Genomic DNA, 22065 nt, shown 5'->3' with positions numbered 1-22065 from the left:
TAACATTTAAGAAGTAAAGTTACATTGAGTACTACTGCAGTGCCTTCGGGTATACCTCATTTTTTCTTTGCCCATTACATGCTTAAATGTATACATTTTTTGGTGTACCTACCCGAGAACACGCGACATATAACCGAGCGTGGGAGAAACATGGATTTTAAACACGCGTTGAGTTCATCTGCTGGTCTCCCTCGTGGAATAACCGGTAACGTTTGACTAAAATCTACAGCGAGTAAAACGACATTACCTCCTTTTTTTTTTTTTTTTTACGATCTCTGAGATCTTGCTTTTTTCGGTTCAAGGCTTCATAAGCTCTTTTATGTTCCATGGTGTACTTATCCCAAACCATCATCTGTGAATGTTGCAAGACTTTCGCCTTGTATGTAGATCGGGGTAATTACATTCATTGCATTCCTAGTCTGAATCACAATCTGACTGTAACATCCGCTACGTGCCCTTTTTTAATTGCGAGAAGCAGATATATATAGCCAAATTCTCGCGCTTCGTTGCGGCGAAGTACTGCTTTTAATTTTTTATTAAGAAGAAAAGAAAACCTTTTTAAACGGATCGAAAATATACCAATAACAATTTGTTAAGGATCCGTTTTTTTGTGAAGCTCCCTTTTCACAGCTGTCGCGCTACGGCGTGTGTTTCGTTTATTTGACAGTATGTAGATCGTGGTAATTACATTCATGGCATTCGTTTTCTGAATCACAATCTGATTGTATGGGTGGTTACCAGCCAGGTCACGCTTGTGGTTTGTCAGCAACTCGCCTTACGTCCGCCACGTGCCCTCTTTCTGTTCCCAGAAGCGTTTCTATAAACTTAATTTAAACTTACGTTTTACACCGTGCTTTTTTCCTTTATGAAGATGCTTGTATGCTTCACTCGCTCGCTTCTTATTGTTTCGCTCCCTTCTCAATAGTTTAATTAATTTTTTGTTCTTCGCGGTTTGCGGCTCTTCCTTCATTTCTCCCTACTGCGTTCTTTTATCTCGCGAATATTTTATTGCAATCCGCAGCGGGACCGTTTCTATAAACTTAATTTAAACTTACGTTTTACACCGTGCTTTGTTTCCCTTATGAAGATGCTTGTATGGTTCACTCGCTCGCTTCTTATTGTTTCGCTCCCTTCTCAATTGTTTAATGAATTTTTTGTTCTTCGCTGTTTACGGCGCCAGAGTTGAAGCCCCTAACGTTGCGGTCAGCAAGTCGGCTAACATCCGCCATGTGCTGTCTTTCAGTTGCAAGAAGCAGATCACAGAATGGTTTTAATAGTTTACTTTCAAATAATGCAAAGAGTATGCGACATGTGTTTCTCCCTAATTCTGGACTCATCAGGCGTACACACTCACTGAATCCGCTCTCGGGAATCGAATCTCGAACGTCAGCGCCAGAGGCGAAGCCCCTAACGTTGCGCTACGGCGTGTGGTTCGTTTATACCTCGTGTCTTCTCATTAAACTTTTATCTCGCGAATATGTTATTGCAATCCGCAGCGGGAGCGTTTCTATAAACTTAAACTTACGTTTTACACCGTGCTTTGTTTCCCTTATGAAGATGCTTGTATGCTTTACTCGCTCGCTTCTTATTGTTTCGCTCCCTTCTCAATTGTTTAATGAATTTTTTGTTCTTCGCTGTTTGCGGCTCCTCCTTCATTTCTCCCTACTGCGTTCACAGTCTTTTCACGTGATTACGTGGGAGGCGTGATGATGTGACACTCAACTCCTCCTCCCACGGCCATCGAGCTGCCGTCCATTACAGTATATTGTGAAAAAAGAGGTTCCAGTTATGACCATTACGCGTTGAATTTCGAAATGAAACCTACCTAACTTTTGTAAGTAAGCTGTAAGGAATCAGCCTGCCAAATTTCAGCCTTCCACCTACACGGGAAGTTGCAGAATTAGTGATGAGTCAGTCAGTCAGAGAGGGCTTTGCCTTTTATTAATTAGTATATATATATATATATATATATATATATATATAGACATACATACATTCACATATATATATGTATATACCAGCTGAAATACCCAGCGTTGCCTGGGAGGAAAATAAAGTGTTTTTTTTTTTTAATCGTTTGAGAAAAATATAATTAGAAAAAACACAAGTTTAAAAATAAAAATAAATATGAGTCGGTTGTTGAAACCCAAAAAAGCGATCATAATATCAGACCCCAACTTATACGCCCGTTCAAAAATGCAACACTTAAATTTTTTGCCTCCTCTAATCTTGCATCAATTTCTCAGATGCATTGAATTGTGTGGCAGCAGCGCAGTTACCAATTTCTTTTGCCTCTTCAAAGACATTTAATTTAAAATCAGCTTCATATTTTCTTCTGATCGAACGCTCCATTGTAGATGAGGGATGGTCTTACGATAAAAGTGTATGAGGGTGTGAGATACAAAAAACAGAAAACAGTGCAAATGTTGCTTCGGAATAGTTCGGGTAGTAGCGTGTGGTCACGTAGGCATAATAGAGAAAGAGAGAGAGAGGTTAGGAGTACGCGCTGATACAGCGCATTGCCTCACCTACAAAAAAGGCAGTGTGTTCTGTGGTTACTCTCTCAGGTGGGCATTAGCGGAGGCAAGGTGCACTACAACACATGGCGAGACGTAGAGTAACTGGAACAGAGGCTGGCGAGTGAATGAGGAAGGCCCCGCCCCCATGCTCTGAGCCCACAGCCACTCTGTTGGATTTGCATAAATACATCGATACCACAAGTGAACTATGGTACTTAGTGTGACTATTTGAGACTTACTTTTCTGTTCAGGTACCCATTTCCTTTATGTAATCCGCGGATTCTCTGCTATTTTTTGTTCGTTTATTACGATTATAGTTATTCATTGATTCCCTTCTTTAGCTGACTGCCTGCTCATATAAGGTGCTCCGCTTTTTTTCTTTTTTTTTTTTTTGAACAGGTTTGATTCATCCAAGTGATCACTCGGGCTCCGTTCATTCACTTCACGTGAGCCGCTCTCTCACTTCTTATTCTTTCGCTGCTGCCTCCTCAATTGTGTAATGAATGTTTTCTTCAGCGCTCTTTCGCGCTCTTCCTTGTTTTCTACGTACTGCCTTCACAGTCAGTTCACGTGATTACGTGGCAGGCGTGATGATGCGACATGCAACTCCGTCTCCTACGGCCATCTTGCTGCCTTCCATTACAGTATATGGACAAAAAAGAGGTTCCAGTTATGACCATTACGCGTAGAATTTCGAAATGAAACCTGCCTAACTTTTGTAAGTAAGCTGAAAGGAATGAGCCTGCCAAATTTCAGCCTTCTACCTACACAGGAAGTTGGAGAATTAGTGATGAGTGAGTCAGTGAGGGCTTTGCCTTTTATTAGTATACTAGCAAAATACCCGCGCTTCGCAGTGGAGAAGTAGTGTGTTAGAGGTTATGAAAAAAAAAGGAAACATTTTAAAAATAACGTAACATGATTGTCAATGTAATTGTGTTGTCATTGTTATGAGTGTTGCTGTGTTTTATATATATAAAATACACACACACACATATAAACATATATATACATATACATATACACATATATATACATATCTACATATATATATATATATATATATATATATACACGTATACACATCCACATATCAACATATATATATACACATATATACACACACACACGGTTTATGGGTGATGATTGTTTTACTCTTTTTATGTTTATTTTATTTTATTGTAGAATCAACTCCTATCTGCGCACAGCAGGGCAGCCGTGGGCGGATGCATATGGTGTATTCACTCCATGTTATCGTGCATTGCGCTGTCAGTGGTATTTTGATAAAAGAATTTGAACAACATATAAGAAGCGTATAAATTATTAAACAGTAAAACATTAACATTTAAGAAGTAAAGTTACATTAAGTACTACTGCAGTGCCTTCAGGTATACCTCATTTTTTGTTTGCCCATTACATGCTTAAATGTATAAATTTTTTGGTGCACCTACCCGAGAACACGCGACATATAACAGAGCGTGGGAGAAGCATGGATTTTAAACACGTGTTGAGTTCATCTGCTGGTCTCCCTCGTGGAATAACTGGTAATGTTTGACTAAAATCTACAGCGAGTAAAACGACATTACCTCCTATTTTTTTTTTACGATCTCTGAGATCTTGCTTTTTTCGGTTCAAGGCTTCATAAGCTCTTTTATGTTGTATGGTGTACTTATCCCAAACCATCATCTTTGAATGTTGCAAGACTTTCGCCTTGTATGTAGATCGGGATAATTACATTCATTGCATTCCTAGTCTGAATCACAATCTGATTGTATGGGTGGTTACCTGGCACTGTAGGGTTGCCACCCGTCCTTTAAAATACGGAATCGTGCCGCGTTTGAGAATGAAATTGCGCGTCCCGTTTTGAATCAATACTGGACGGGATTTATCCCGTATTTTTTTTATCATTTTTTTTTTAAAGCTGCGTCTCATGCAAATCATCCCACACGCATTTTATGAAGATGCCTCCTTTCCTAGTTTTGATTGGGTAATACTTGATGTCATCGTTAGTTTGATTGGTGTTTTTAACTGTCCAGTGAGGAGGGGCGTGTCTTTTAAGTACAGTCTGCAAAGTGTTGGCACTGAGATGTGGCGTCAGCGCCATAGTTGAAGCCCCTAACGTTGCGGTCAGCAAGTCGGCTAACATCCGCCATGTGCCGTCTTTCAGTTGCGAGAAGCAGATCATAGAATGTTTGAAACTGTTGCCCCTAACGTTGTGCCACGGCGTGTGGTTCGTTTATACCTCGTGTCTTCTCATTAAACTTTTATCTCGCGAATATGTTATTGCAATCCGCAGCGGGAGCGTTTCTATAAACTTAATTTAAACTTACGTTTTACACCGTGCTTTGTTTCCCTTATGAACATGCTTGTATGCTTAACTCGCTCCGTTCTCAATTGTTTAATAAATTTTTTGCTCTTCGCTGTTTGCGGCTGTTCCTCCATTTCCCCCTACTTCGTTCTTTTATCTCGCGAATATGTTATTGCAATCCTTAACGGGAGCGTTTCAATAAACTGATTGAAAATAGTTTTGCATTTACCTTTTTAGTAAAAGGCGAGCTTTTAAGCCTGAGAAATCACCGCGTAAATGCACACGTTTAATTGGACATGTGTTAATATGTATGGTTACACAGTATTAAAAGACAGTGAACAACGTCAGTTACCTTTCTTCCCGCGTTTGATAAAAGGTGAGCTTTTAAGCCTGAGAAATCACCCCGTAAATGCACACGTTTAATTGCACATGTGTTAATATGTATGCTTACACAGTATTAAAAGACAGTCAAAAATTAACGTCATTTACCTTCGTTCCCGCGTGTGACTCGTGCTGTAAATCTCTTCCTTGTTTTTAGTTCACGTGATTACGTAGGAGGCGTGATGACGCGATACGTGACTCCGCCTCCTCCATTACAGTGTATGGACAAAAAATATGTTCCAGTTATGACCATTACGCTTTGAATTTCGAAATGAAACCTGCCTAACTTTTGTAAGTAAGCTGTAAGGAATGAGCCTGCCAAATTTCAGCCTTCCACCTACACGGGAAGTTGGAGAATTAGTGATGAGTCAGTCAGTGAGTGAGTGAGTGAGTCAGTCAGTCAGTGAGGACTTTGCCTTTTATTATTATAGATATATATAGATATACACACACACATACATATATATACACATATATATATACATATTCTTACACTCGTAATCCATACATTTGCTGGAAAGCTACCCTTGTAGTCTATTCTGTTCTATAAAAAAGTATTCCTCTGTCTAAAGTTTAAATTATTAATCAAATATAACTATCTAGTATTGAACTTTTGCACTCCTATTCCAAATATATGATTTAAGAGGAAGTGAGTGAGGACGGACCGAAATATCAGAAGGGATAATACTAATCTTATGTACTGTAATTCTGTTTGCTTCCTGAAGAACTTTGTGAAAGTATTTTCTGTCATTATCTCACATTGCATAATTCTACTACACTGATAGAAAACAAAACATTCATTCTAATAAAATATCTATTCAAATATAAGAACTTTCTGTCTTTCAAGGAAAGGAAGTTTGCTTATAAAGAATTTTGTGAGATGAAAACAGACTGAAACATCAATATTTTTACTCTTCTTATCCTAACTATGGTCACTGTAGCAAACCAGGCCACATAGTCTTCAGCAGCTACTTCAAACACTTCCTGAGGAATTCCAAGATGCTTCCAGGAAAGTGGTTTTCCTTGATCTTCTCTGAGGCTACCATGTCTTGTACACCTGTCCTGGGAGATGCCAATGAGGCATTCTACATACATGCCTAAATCACCTCAACTAGCTCCACACATTATAGAGGAGTAGTTGTTCTACTTTCAGGAGCTCCCATTATGCCGAGCACCTCATCCTATTACAGAGGATGAGCCCAGGGACGTCATTTCAGCCACTTACATTCAGAATGTCATTCTTTCTGTCACTACTCAGGGCTCTTAACTAATTTGTACAATGAATGCTTCATTCAAGAGCTCAGCTGCTGCTTCATCACCACGGTCCGGTAAAACAACTGCAAATCTGTATTCATACACCAGTCCATAGGTCTGTCTTGTAATCCCACCTACTAGGGGGACCTGCTAAGCTCTTACCTCAAAAGAATAAACCACTCTTTTCCAAGAGATCTCAGACTCAGTGGTGCTAAGATTCATGTGAAGTGCATCCTACTCAGCTATGAACAATTCCAGCCATGATTTTAATCACAAGTCCGACTGAGACAAGAGAACATAACCATCATTTGCAAATAGAAGAGAAGCAACCACTAGATCCCCAAATTGAATATTCTCCAAAAATAATATCATGAACTGAACAAGAGACAGGACTTAAGGTTGTCAGTGTCTAATACTTGTATCAAGCTTTCACTCTGCAAAAGCTGGAGTTGAACCAAACAGTGTCTGCTCCGGAACTTAATACTCTTGAAATATGCTCCATAAGATATCATGGGACACACAGTCATAAGTATTTTCCAATTTCATAAAGAACATGTAGACAGGGTTTGTAACTTTCTATGGCCTCTCAAAAGACTTGGTTCACTATTCGATGCCCAAGTTAGAATCTCCGTTTTTTCCTCCGAAATTTAATTATTTCAAAGAGGCTGATGATAGTGAATCCTTATAATAATTACAGAAACTCTCGGTTAATTCTGCTACATTTGTAAAAATAATGTCCAGCCTGCCCACCTCAAGGCACTGTCTCTACCTTTCATACAACACTGAAGAGGCATCTTAAGTTGGTGGCACGTTACTTGATTTCTAGTTGGGGGTTAGGTCAACCTTAACAACTGAAATTGCTAATCATATCTCCCCAAGGATAACATTAGCCGACTAGAAATTGCAGGGAATGATAAATTACGCAACTCTGTGATGACCTTCCATGACAGTTTCATAATTCCAAAGTACTGCAAACTTTCTCCTTTTCTATTCATCAATTTCTAATAGTCATGTTAGCTGACAGAGCCAGTACTGTATGAATGCTTTATATGTAAAGCAACATCTGCTGCAAATTGTGCCTTTTTTTTCTCTTTTCCTTTTCACATTCAGTCATGGTACACAATACACTTGACTTACAAGTCTGTCTTCTGTTTATGATGTCCAAAACACTTATGTTTCTTATTCCTTGTAACAGCATTATATACATTGTACTTTAAGTTGAACTCTTGTTGGTTCTCAACTTTCATACATACAGAGCCCAACCCTACAACTTAACACTAGTTAGACTGAATCAATGGTTATGTCAGGCTACACAACAGTAAGGAGGCGTAAACCAAGAGGTCGTCATAACAGGCACTCACACCTTTTTAGTCATAGCCTTTTCAGCTGCCTCCATTACTGTGCTTTGATCATGGTTTGTTCAGATTATATGTTCATGATTCTCTCATAATGCAAGATAAGTTCTTTCAAAGTTGACAGTTGCATTCATCCAAAGTAGAGGCATTCATAAATGTGCATTAAGGCTCAATCTGTTTTAACCAACTCAGCATGAAGAGGTGACCATATGACAGCTCAGCACTTCTCCTTACCTACGCCAATAGAAAACATGTGTTATCTGTTCTAAGGCCACAACCGTAAACTTGATCACTGATCTTCGGTCCAAAGTACTTTGGTAAACTAATAAGCATCCTGTTGCTCGAACACAGTATTCTAACAGTGTCAAATTATTAAAAAAAAAAATAGCTGTGCCACCCTTCTAAGATAAGTTGAAATCTAAGTAATCAACATAGACCTCAGCATTAACATTTGTAGTGCACCATGCAATGTATATCTCTCTGTTATATGCAAATTGCTATGGGATTTGTAAAAGCAGTGTTAATGTCTGTGATGCACGATTATTAGAATGACAAATGCAATGCATTTTATTCCTAAATAGGTTTGTGATGTGCCGTCTTCTGGAATGGCAGAGACACAGCAACCAGATAGACACATAAATAGTTATCCTTTTATTAAGATAGTTAGGGTATATACTAATATTAAAAATTATCTAAATATTGAAATACTGTATATTCTAACGAAGGTGAAAAGCTCTACTACATGTAACCTTGTACTTAACTTGCCTTAGGTATTCTTCATTATTATTACTGTTGCTTATGGTGTATCTGAAATGTATGCAGCACTTAGGACTTGTGTACTGATGAATCCTTCATTTGCAACACACACATCTCTTCATAAAAAATGTGATTTTCTGTGCATGAAAAGTGACATTAACTTAACAATTAAACATCATAAAAAATGCAGATTGTGGAAGTGATGTGCAAAACACACGCAAACACAGTATTATTGCAGCATAGCATGCCTGGAGAACCATAACATTGAAATTAGTGTGAGGTAAAGCAAAGGACCGTTCTTTCATAATTGAATGTCAGCATATGCCTTTGATTAGGAATTTTTTTCATATACAGTCATATGAAAAAGTTTGGGAACCCCTTTTAATTCTTTAGATTTTTGTTTATCATTGACTGAGCTTTCAAAGTAGCAACTTCCTTTTAATATATGACATGCCTTATGGGGACAGCAGTATTTCAGCAGTGACACTAAGTTTATTGCATTAACAGAAAATATGCAGTATGCATCATAACAAAATTAGGCAGGTGCATAAATTTAGGCACCCCAACAGAGATATTATGTCAATACTTAGTTGAGAATTACTTTTGCAAATATAACAGCCTCTAGACGCCTCCTATAGCCTTTGATGAGTATCTGGATTCTGGATGGAGGTATTTTTGACCATTCTTCCATACAAAATCTCTCCAGTTCAGTTAAATTTGATGGTTGCCGAGGCAAAGAAAAATGTACTATTTGTTGGTTTAAACAGTTGTAAAAACAACAAAAGGAAGCTGATTGAAAGTTCAAGTTCAGAAAGTCACACAGTGCCCGAAATAAAAAAGAAGTTGTCAGATATCAAAGTCGCTGTGAAAAGGCGAGTCATAGCCCACCGTCTGAGTGTCAAATGGAAGCTTATTAGGGTACAGAGAAAAGAAAAAAAAATATAGGGATACAGTGGGGGAAAAAAAGCTCGAAATGTCAACTTTAATCATGTAGTTTATTTTGTCATTAAAGTAAAACGTTATACAGTAATCCCTCCTCCATCGCGGGGGTTGCGTTCCAGAGCCACCCGCGAAATAGGAAAATCCGCGAAGTAGAAACCATATGTTTATATGGTTATTTTTAGAATGTCATGCTTGGGTCACAGATTTGCGCAGAAACACAGGAGGTTGTAGAGAGACAGGAGCTTTATTCAAACACTGCAAACAAACATTTGTCTCTTTTTCAAAAGTTTAAACTGTGCTCCATGACAAGACAGAGATGACAGTTCTGTCTCACAATTAAAAGAATGCAAACATATGTTCCTTTTCAAAGGAGTGCAAAGCAAGCAGTCAAAAAAAAAATCAATACGGCTTTTTGGCTTTTAAGTATGCGAAGCACCGCCGGTACAAAGCTGTTGAAGGCGGCAGCTCACACCCCCTCTGTCAGGAGCAGGAAGAGAGAGAGAGAGAGAGAGAGAGCCACAGAAAAACAAAGTCAAAAATCAATACGTGCCCTTTGAGCTTTTAAGTATGCGAAGCACAGTGCAGCATGTCCTTCAGGAAGCAGCTGCACACAGCCCCCCTGCTCACACCCCCCTACGTCAGCGCAAGAGAGAGAGAGAGAGAGAGAGAAAGTAAGCTGGGTAGCTTCTCAGCCATCTGCTAATAGCGTCCCTTGTATGAAATCAACTGGGCAAACCAACTGAGGAAGCATGTACCAGAAATTAAAAGACCCATTGTCCGCAGAAACCTGCGAAGCAGCGAAAAATCCGCGATATATATTTAAATATGCTTACATATAAAATCCGCGATGGAGTGAAGCCGCGAAAGGCGAAGCGCGATATAGCGAGGGATCACTGTAAACTTCATTTTAAAATATTTTAATTTACTAGTTTCTTAAATCCCATCGTAGCTAAAATAGCACGTTAAATACTTCATATTGTGTGTGTTCTTCTATGTACTCTGTGTGTGTGAATCACTACTTGCATCTTAAACGGGCTTTCTCTTAAGCCGACAGGACACAGAATACATTACATTCATGATAATACAGCTCTCTGAACAATTTAAATACTAAGATATATACTTGATATTTTCATAATAAAATTAATGGGGCCACAGTAGCGCAGTGGTAGCGACAAGCTGGCGCCCCGTCCATAGATTGTTCCTGCCTCCTGCAAGATGCTTTCTGCGCCGTACACGACTCTCAATGAAATAATTTATTGCAGCAGTACTGTCTCTTTCAAACGTACTAACCCCCAATTCCTGTCCTTCCTTTTTTTTCTCCAAGTAACCAATTGCCACACAATCAGCTCTTTAATAAATGTCAAGTAATCTGTAAGCTTAGAACTCTGATTCTTCAAAACTTTTAACACTAGAATTACCAGAGCCTACGAAAAAACTCGTAAATCCGTCCCACCTTAAATCGCGTCTTAAAGCCGTTTGCACATCTCCGCCAGAGTCTTTTGTCATCTAAATGTGCTGATAAACAAAAGTTACTAGCAGCCAGCTATTCCATCCCCCCACCGACTTAGAATGAACTCCTAGCTCATGCCTTGCCTTGATTTGATTATTTGGGATTGAAGTGGAGTTTTACAGTGGAAATAATTCGAGCGTTATTTGGAATACACGCATTTCATGTGTGTTCCGTTTCTACAGTATAGTAGTCTGTGCAAACACATTTTTAAAACAGAAACGTTTTTCATATTCTAATAGTAAATGACAAAATGTAGGCATAAACTATATAACGTATGAAGCCTGAAGTCCATATATCAAAGAAACACTTTCACAAAAGGTACAAATAAGAGAACACGTGCGCTTTTCTTCAAAAGTATAACTGCACAAAAAAAAAAGCCGCGTTAGCATGCCACATTGACACTCTTAGTACAACTGCCGCGGTGGCGTAATGGTATCAGCTCCTGACTGGGGATCAGAGGGTGGCGAGTTCGATCCCGCACGGCTCCACTTCGAGAAATGGACTGCTCTTATTCTTTTAGAATAACAACATAAATTTCATTTCAGTCTGTAACAGCCGGTGTAACTTATGATACTGGTAAAGGTTAGCTTTTTTTTTTTTTTTTTTTTTTTAAATTCACTTTTCATTCTCGCAGTCGATGCATACTAAACTAGTAGTTTTGTTTATCAGCACATTTAGATGACAAAAGACTCTGGCGGAGATGTGCAAACGGCTTTAAGACGCGATTTAAGGTGGGACGGATTTACGAGTTTTTTCGTAGGCTCTGGTAATTCTAGTGTTAAAGAACATTGAAATATCTTCATAGTACATGTTTAATTATTCCATCCATCTATCCATCCAGGGATGCGCCAGTCCCAGGAAGCATACAGCAGGAGGCAGGAGCAATCCCTGAACGGGGTGCCAGTCCATCACTACCACTGTCCACACGTTTAATAACAGTATATATTATTTTTAATGAAGTTAAAAATTTATCTGTATACTATATTATATATATATATATATATATACACACACATATACACACACATACTTTACTGCATTTCATCTGAAAACTGATATCAAGAGCTCCAAGAAGATAGGGCCTGGAAATCTAAATCGACTTAGAAGCCAGTCATCATTATCTGTAAATACATGCTCTCTTCTATTGAATTCCTTTATAGTTACTGTATGGTGGTACAATGAGATTCAATATGCAAATCCTCCATAAACCATTTGTATTTTCCTATAAAATGGTAAAATAACAATAACAAAAACAATAAAAAAAAAAAAAGAAAAATATACAATATGAAAGCATAAATGGCTCACTGTAATGCAAGTTTAAAGTGAGGTAATTGTACTTATAAGCACAAACAGTTCTACCAGGAGCACTTGATGGACTGAGTGAATGCATTTATAGCTCTTGGGATGAAACTGTTTCTGAACCTCCAGGTCCCGACAGGAAAGGCTCCGAAACGTTTTCCGTATGGGAGCGGTTGAAATAGACTGTGCTCATGGCTGAGGCAGCGTGTGCTAGATGCTGTACCCCAAAAATTCTATCCAATCTTGACACAATTTGCACTAGAGCTTTCGGATTAGCTGCTGTAGAGCTGTGATTCCACCTCAGACACAGTGGGTTAAAATACTCAGTGGTGCACTGAGAATAACAACGCTAAAGCAGCTATAGTATTTGGAATAGTTTGGCCATTCGGTGCACCATTATATGGTTACAGGTTGATTACAATCAGATGCCTTAACTAAAAAACGATATACGGTTAATGTCAGCGTATTTGGTAAAGCCACGTCAGGGATGTGAATCTAAAAAATAAAAGGAAGCTCCCATGAACAGTATCACTGCTTTGACGCTGGGTGCTGCCAGTTTGGAAAACCGAGCCGAAAATTTGCATGCACTATGTTTTGAGCTTGAGTGAGAATGTGTGTGGCTTTACGGCAAGTTTAGTTTTTATATATCACAATGTGAGCGTGAACACTAGCGCACGCAACATTTTTGTGCACACGCACCGTTTATACATGAGGTACCAGGTGAGACAATAACTCTTGATTAGTGTCACTCAGCAAATTTCGCCAAATTTCGATCATGCTGTGGGCAGAAGGGTCTACTTTACCACCTACACAAGATGCCGTTAGGGGGGGCACCATTACAGCTGGTAGTGCCACCACAGGGAATCAGGGGGAGAACAGACCCACTTCCCTCCTCTGTAATTTCCACCTCCTCCTACTGCATAGCTGCCACTAACCCAGACACAAGCCACACTGAGCCATCCAGCAAATACCCCACAGCTATGCTTATGCAGTGTTTGGCACTTTGAAGAGCACACAACCATACTCACAGTTAGTATCACTAGTCTACTGGCTGATACATTGGAGATTTGAACACTGGGAGAAATTCAGGGTTAGCAGAGAAAACTCATGAAGATAAAAACAAAACATGCAGACTTCATGGAAATCAAAGGTGCCAAGGAAGCTAGTGAACTATTAAATAATCAGTATTCATACCAGTTTTTTAAATTTTCCATAAAAACAAATGCTATAAAATCTAAAGCCATAAAGGCACATTAAAACTGTGTAAAGTAGGTGAACTCAACTTAAGGAGTTTAAAAGATAAGTACATAATGCAGATCCTCAAATTTTATTTTTATGAAACACATACAGCATAAATAACGAGTTATCTCTGCTTGTTGCACATGCCAAATGTGCAGGTCAATCTTCAAGTTCCACATCAATATAAGAGAAGGAGGCACGTGCCCTATGCATACATAATTGGCCACATGCAGAATTAAAAGAAACCTTGAAGGCGCCTGAAGAAAACACAGGAGACTATTAATTAAAATAAAAATCAACGGTTTGATACTATTTACAAGACATTTCTATTTTATTGATAGAAGAAAAAGTGCAAAGCATCATCATGACTTCAAAAAATAGAACGGTTCAGCGGCTTCAATCATGCACCACTTTGAATGTTCTGCCTTTAACTCTTTCAGGGCATATGCACACAAAGCAATAATTTCTCACATAAATCAACATAATATGTCTGTTGCTGCGTGCAGTGGCCTGTTGCAGCGTGTTAGCAGTCTATGGCTGCGCAGTGGCAGTGCAGGGGTGTGACACCCCGTGTAGTGGGAATTGGGGTCACCAGCCTACACTCTAGGTGTCTAATATGTGGGACCGAGCATGACCAGGATGATAGTGTAAGACAGGGAGACACAGACACAAAAAGGGTTGGGTTTTTTGAAAAATAAAGTTGTTTTATTTACAGGTGCACTTAAAGAAAACAATAAATAATGTCCTGTGGAATTAATATATCAATACACAGTCCAATACCGTAAAGGACACACAAAAACAGTAATTAAATGGAGCCCAAAAATAGTGACTATATACAGTATTTACAGTGCTGGCTGAAAGTCCCAAATAAAAAAGAATAATGCACACAAACTAGTGAAAACCGTATACAGTCAACCCTTGATATACGACAGCCCTGACATGCGAACAACTTGCTTTACGACCAAAATTTTTGTTTTGAATTACAACCAACATCTTGCGTTACGACCCAAATGTGGTCAAGTTTATCCGCTTGTGCGATTGTAAACAAACAGCCAAGAGCGTTTGTAAGCGTCAGTCGGAGCCCAGATACGTGTTTGTGGACGTAATTTCGGTCAGTGCAGTGATTTATATAATTTATTTCGATAATTGCTAAGGAAGGAAGCGAAGGTAACGAATGTAAAGACAGCGATCACAATCGAAACAAAGAAGGAAATTGTGTGGAAATATGAGAGTGGCGTTCGTGTGACCGATCTCACTAATATGTACAGCATGTCGAAATCCACCATCTCGACAAAAAGAAAAGATTTGTACAAGGAAACTCCTTCCAAACAATAACCACCTTCCATTTCATTCTCCTCCTCCTTCCTTCCTGCAAGCCAAAGATGTCAACTTAAATGGTGAGTACAGTATGAAATTGTTGTTTCTAGTAGGCTAGGCACTTTTTATAACTTTTTGGTTAGTACATTAGGAAAAGTATTGGTGTTTTTGGTAAATTATGCACATTATACAACCCTTTTCTATTAAAAAAAGTTAAGTGTTGCTGTGGGCGGTTCGCAACACATTAAGGGCATTTCCATTATTTCTTATGGGAAAAATAGTCGACTTACAACCAACTTGAGTTACAACCAGCCCTCGCGAACGAATTGAGTTCGTAAGTTAAGGGTCCACTGTATACACAAAAACCAATATGAAGCCGTCTTCCTCCACAGTGCTCCAAGTCAGGAAGCTGCTCCTTCAAACAGTGTATAGTACAGGATTCATCAAAACAAAAATATTCAAAATACAGAAAAAGTGTATATACAAAAATAAACAGTGCACCAATAACCACAACCTAATAAATACCTCCACTAAAATTAATCCAGAGATATAGAAAAAAGAATATTTACAATAATCAAGGATCAAGTCGTAGTGCTTGGTAAATTCAAGGCGGATTTCTACCAAGTACCTTTCTGTTAGCAAGATCTAGCCAGAAGGCCGCAATTCCCTTTTGTATTCGGCACCCTCGCGCCAACCAATTAAACTGCTCTATGTCATCCCTCCTCTGGCACGCGATGACGTGAACTCGTCTGCGAAAAGTGGCGTCTCCTGCCCCACACAATCACTATGAAAATTCAAGCAACGTGTAGCTGTGCCAGCCTTTGAGACGTGGACTGGACTGTGCTTCTGCCTTAAGTGAAAGTAAGCACTTTTCATTTTTTTTCCTTCCCTGAGCTACAGCCCAGACAACTTCAAATACGGGATCCCTTTTCTAAGCCGCGGCAAACTAACATTAAGGCGCTTCACACTTTCTTTTGCTCTTCTAGTGTTATGAGGTCGCGGGAAGGCAAGCGCATGAGTGGAAGCCAGACAATGCCATCCCGACCAGTCAATGGCAAGGCCGCTTTTCAACTTTACACAAGACCCGCTGCGACACTCCCCAAAAGGCGCTCATATCATCAGCACAGACGTCTCTCTGCATCATCTATACTTTTTTGTCCTTTTTTTTCCTCCAAACAAATGCCTCTTTCTTAACACTTGCAGAGGACACTAATTTTATTTAATTGCTGGTAATGCCAATGAGGCACATTACACATGGTGGTCGCTCTCCACAATGAATTTGTTGGAATGAAGATAATACTTTAGGCTGCCTACAGCCCATTTTATTGCTAATCCTTCCTTCTCTAAGGTAGTGTACTTCTTCTCACGGTCAAACAGCTTCCTACTGATAAACAAAATTGGCCTCTTCTCGTCACCCTCCCCCTGCATCAAGGCTGCTCCTAAACCTTCCCGTGGCGTCAACCTGCAAAATAAAAGGTTTTGCAAAGTCTGGACAATGCAATACAACATTTTTACAAAATATCTTTTTCAGAGATTGAAAGGCATTTTTACATGACTCTGTCCATTTGATGTTTTGTGGTGCAGATCCTTTAAGCAGTTTGATGAGGGGTGGTGCAATATCAGAAAAATTGGGAATAAATCTTCTGCCCCACCCAATCAAACCAAGGAATGACTGGACCTGCCTCTCTGTTCCAGGACGCGGACGATCTTTTATAGCGGCCATTTTGTCAATTTGAGGTCGGATCAAACCGCCCCCCTATGGTGTACCCAAGATATTGTACTTCTTCTTTAGCAATGACTGTTTTTTCAGGGTTAATTAACCATAAGCCCAGCTGTTTTTAACCTATCAAACACATCCACCAGGTGTTGTAGATGTTCCTCCCAGGTCTTGCTGTACACAACAACATCATCGATATATGCTCTAGCGTACGTCTCTTCTCCTTGCAGCACTTTGTCCATGAGGCGCTGGAAGTTTGCTGCCACTCCATGCAACCCTAACGGCATGACTGTAAATTGGTACAGACCTCTGGGAGCCCTGAAAGCGGTGAGTGGTTTTGCCTCTTCTGTGAGTGGGACCTGCCAATAACCTTTGCAAAGATCAATTGTTAAACATTTTGCAGGACCTAGCTGCTATACCAGCTTGTCCACTCTAGGCATTGGCTATGTATCAAAAGCTGAGATGGCGTTTAGCTTACTGTAGTCCACACAGAACCGCATTTGTCCGTTCTTTTTAGGAACGAGTACCACAGGACTACACCAGTCACTCACCGAAGGTTCGATGATGCCTAAACCTTTCATCTGTTCCAGTTCCTCTCTGAAAACCTCTTGTAGGCGTGCAGGGATCCTACAATATGACCATCTCACAGGACCTGGGGAGGTAAGACGAATATCATGTTGAATCAGAGGAGTCTTACCAGGCAAAGAGCCAAACAGACCCTCTGGAATCAACTGTTGTACTTCTGCTCTTTTGTCTCTTCTAGATGTTCCAATGAGGGCCCTACTTGGACCTCTCTGCATGATGGCAAGTACTGCTCCTCTGATTCCTCTTCCTCCGGAACGCTACGAATTAATAGCTGACTGGAAGGGTTAGTATATTCCTGCCATGGCTTCAGCATAAAAATATGAAAAGTCTGCCTTAATTTCCTAGGGTGATCAGGCATGTCAATCTCATAAGTGACAGGACATTGTTGAGCAACTACGGTGCATGACCCTCGTCACTTGGCTAAAAGACTGCTCTATGAAGTAGGCAATAATAACAGTACCTTCTGTCCAACTGTAAGTTTTCGGTCTCTGACTGCCTTGTCATACCACGCTTTCTGCTTGGCTTGTGCGTTTTCCATGTTTACTTTTACAAACTGAGATAGGTTGGCAAATTTTTCCTGTAACTTGAGGACAAATGTTAGCACATTTTGGGATTCAGATCTGTCTCTATTTCCCTCTAGGGTTTCCTTTAGCACAGAAAGGGGTCCTCACACATGGCAACCATACAACAGATCAAAACGGAGAGAATTCTGTGGATGCCTGCGGAAACTCCCGGTAAGCGAACAACAGGTATGGTAGACATTGGTCCCAATCTGATCCAGTCATGCTAACAAATTTCCACAGCATCTGTTTTAGGGTGGCATTAAATCGCTCCACTAGCCCATCTGTCTGTGGGTGATAGGGTGTGGTCCTTAACCCCCGAATTCCTAACAATCTATTCACCCGTCTTATCAATTTTGCTGTTAGGTTGGATCCCTGGTCAGTTAACATTTCTCTTGGGATCCCCACTCTGGCAAATAGCTGTATTAAAGCTCTCACAATGTTACTTGCATTTGTCTTTTTCAGGAGAAAGGCTTCTGGGAACCGGGTTGCGTAGTCGCACACCACCAGAATATATTTATGTCCAGTGCGGCTACGTTCGATAGGACCCACAATGTCAACCGATATCCTAGAAAAAGGCTCTTCCACTACAGGCAAAGGTATTAGTGGAACTTTGTCTCCTCTCTTCACTGGTCCAACTTTCTGACATACTGCACATGCTTTTAAATAATTTTCTACATCTTTAGACCATCCCAGCCAATAAAAATGTCGTGCTAGCCTATCAGATGTCTTTACTTGCCCCAAATGACCTGACCAGGGAATGCTATGGCTAATATGTAGCACTTTCTCCCTCAGACTAGATGGCAACACCAGACTCGGCCCATAGTCATCTTGAGGACACAGGAGGTCATCTTTAATGATAAATTTCTCTCCTGTCTTAGACTGCGATCCCTTTGTGGCCTTGTCAAAGCAGCTACACAGACTGGGGTCATCCCACTGAGTGGAAGCCACATCACTCGGTAAGTCACTACTGTTTCCTGCGAGATCCAAAGGTAATATGAGCTCGCCCTGCTTCTGGGGAACGCCCCAGAGCTTCTCACGCCTTCTCTATCTACGGGCTTTACGGACTGTGCCTCTCTTGTCAACTTACCCAAACGGCAGCACATCCCAGCCATCCTGGGTTTTTTGCTTTGGTCTTGCTGCTTGGGCTCTTGTGACCATCAGAGTCTCCGCTTGCAGAGTACCCTGTAAGAGATCTTTGATTCTTGGCACGTCCAACCCTAGTAGAATCGGATAAGGCATGTTTTCTAAAACGCCCATGGGTAACTCATAACCTAAGCCTTGGATCTCCAGGTTCACCTGGACCAGAGGATAGGTGACTTCTTCACCATGGACACACCTCAATACTACCTGCTGACCTGAATGTACCACTTGGTTGACCAAATTCCTTACCAAAGACTGGGTAATTCAGGTGTCTATTAAAGCAGGGTACAGTTTACGTGCCATAGAAACCCTTACAATCTTCTCCCTTTCCTTAAAAGGCGTCTTCTTGGCCCCAAATTTATTCTGCAGCAGGACAACGACCCCAAACATACAGCCAAATCATTAAGAACTATCTTCAGTGTAAAGAAGAACAAGAAGTCCTGGAAGTGATGGTATGGCCCCCACAGAGCCCTGATCTCAACATCATTGAGTGTGTCTGGGATTACATGAAGAGACAGAAGGATGTGAGGAAGCCCACATCCACAGAAAATCTGTGGTTAGTTCTCCAAGATGTTTGGAACAACCTACCAGCCGAGTTCCTTGTACCGCTTAGAATTAAGGCCAAAAAGTTCTATCTTGGTCTCATCAGACCAGAGAATCTTATTTCTCACCATCTCAGAGTCCTTCAGGTGTCTTTTAGCAAACTCCATGCGGGCTGTCATGTGTCTTGCACTGAGGTATGTGTGGAGACAACCAGGCACTGCTCATCACTTGTCCAATACAGTCCCCACAGTGAAGCATGGCGGTGGCAGCATCATGCTTTGGGGGTGTTTTTCAGCTGCAGGGACATGACGACTGGTTGCAATCGAGGGAAAGATGAATGCGGCCAAGTACAGGGATATCCTGGACAAAAACCTTCTCCAGAGTGCTAAGGACCTCAGACTGGGCCGAAGGTTTACCTTCCAACAAGACAATGACCCTAAGCACACAGCTAAAATAACGAAGGAGTGGCTTCACAACAACTCTGTGACTGTTCTTGAATGGCCCAGCCAGAGCCCTGACTTAAACCCAATTGAGCATCTCTAGAGAGACCTAAAAATGGCTGTCCACCAACGTTTACCATCCAACCTGACAGAACTGGAGAGGATCTGCAAGGAGGAATGGCAGAGGATCCCCAAATCCAGGTGTGAAAAACTTGTTGCATCTTTCCCAAGAAGACTCATGGCTGTATTAGCTCAAAAGGGTGCTTCTACTAAATACTGAGCAAAGGGTCTGAATAATTAGGACCATGTGATATTTCAGTTTTTCTTTTTTAATAAATCTGCAACAATTTCAAAAATTCTTTTTTTTTGTCTGTCAATATGGGGTGCTGTGTGTACATTAATGAGGGAAAAAATTAATTTAAATGATTTTAGCAAATGGCTGCAATATGACAAAGAGTGAAAAATTGAAGGGGGTCTGAATACTTTCCGTACCCACTGTATGTAACAATTTACAAGAAAATAACAATCTCTTTAAATTGTAGATTGCCTGTCTAAGGTAAAGTCATCCCTGATGAATGGGGACTTGGGAATGAAGGGTCCTTTCATCAGATTAGCGCTATTTCAGATGTGGAATAGCAAAATGGGGGAGGCAGCTTGATGAATGAGGTCTCCAGGACTTAAAACAAATCCAAATCATATTATGTGATATCTTCTAATGTGAAATTCTACTCCGTACTTCTAGAATTTTTTATTTTTATATTGTATTGAGGATTTATTCTGTTCTATGCATTGTACTGTAGGGCTCAGAATTAAAAGACAATGTGTAAAATGACAAAGTAGAACTTCATAATGATGTTTACAAACATTGGCGCTAAACACATGCAGAGCAGATTAGAGACTATGAAACCAGAGAAATTAAAAAGACAAAAAAAAAAAAACAAAAAAAAACAAAAAAAAAAAAAACGGCGCTATACACATGTGGAGAAAGTTAAAGGATATGAAAGTAGGAAAATTAGAAAATATAAAAAAAAAGAAAGTAAAGATCGCAGAAGCGCAAACAAACAAACTGCCTCATTTAACTATGCACCAGTCTAACTTTGGTTTTGCACAATAATTACTACACTATTGCACCTTAACACTTAACTCTACTTTATTCACATAATTATATTTATTTATTATGTTCTACTATACTGTTATCTTTCAATCTATGACTTTTTGTTAATCTAACTGATACTCTTCTAACTTTGCACAGTTTTTAATAAGCGGATCAGGATGCATTTCACTGCGTGTTGTCCTGTATAACTATGCATGCGACAAATAAAGAATCTCGAGAATTTCAAAAACGGAGTTTACCGCACATGCATTTATTGGTTACTTTGCTAAGTGTATATATATTTATCTGTCTGCTTATTTAAAAAGCTAAATTTACCCCAGGAGTCAAAAACATTCTGTCTAGCCCTTGTACAAAAAGCTAGACAAAAGCTGGGGTATCACCTTGGTAACCCCATGTACTTTTGGAACTGTGAGAGGAAAAGAGCATGATTTTACAGACAGGAGTCCAATGCAGAACTGTACTTACTTTTTTACTTTGTAAAAAAAAATTATTAACTGCTGATGATATAGATCGTTTTGTCTGTGCTGAAATTCCAAACAGAGAAATCTGTCCTGACCTCATTAAAAAGATTCAGCATATTGGGACTGGCAAGATTACAAATATTGTTTTTACAGAAGTTCTGAAATAAAAGTGAAACTAATGAAATAGCAACAATTAAAAGAAAAAAAAAATCTTAAAAGTGTGTATCCGGAAAACCAAATATGGGGGTTGGAGAGCAAAGCCCCCTAGTCTTTCAAAAAATAACCTTTTTGAACAGTTTCAATCTGGGTTTCACCCTAAACACAGCACAGAAACTGCCCTGGTCAAAATCACAAATGATCTTCTCTGGGCAACTGACATGGGACTTTTATCAGTCCTTGTGCTTCTTGACATCAGCTCTGCCTTTGATACCATATCCCATTAGATACTTTTGAAACATCTAGCTAGTTTTGGAGTCTGTGGCCTTGTCCTCCAGTGGTTTTCTTCCTACCTCACTGATAGGAAGCAATTTGTTCAAATAAAGGGCTTTAAATCTGAGAATGTAGTCGTTACTCAGGGAGTTGTGCAGGGTTCTGTTTTGGGGCCGCTTCTTTTTCTCATTTATAT

General features: G+C 39.9%; 1 protein-coding gene across 1 annotated transcript in view; it reads right to left on the bottom strand.

The window, feature by feature from the left end:
• armc8 (armadillo repeat containing 8) overlaps positions 1-16881 on the bottom strand; it is a 207029-nt gene extending 190148 nt beyond the window's left edge. Inside the window, 2 exon segments of the mRNA XM_051931260.1 lie at positions 16245-16339; positions 16721-16881. Coding sequence (XP_051787220.1) covers positions 16245-16339; positions 16721-16881 — 256 coding nt within the window.
• Between the last annotated feature and the right edge of the window lie 5184 nt (positions 16882-22065).

The sequence above is a fragment of the Erpetoichthys calabaricus genome, chromosome 8 (assembly GCF_900747795.2).
Source record: "Erpetoichthys calabaricus chromosome 8, fErpCal1.3, whole genome shotgun sequence".
Lineage (NCBI taxonomy): Eukaryota > Metazoa > Chordata > Cladistia > Polypteriformes > Polypteridae > Erpetoichthys > Erpetoichthys calabaricus.
This window is presented reverse-complemented; position numbering and strand designations above follow the sequence as displayed.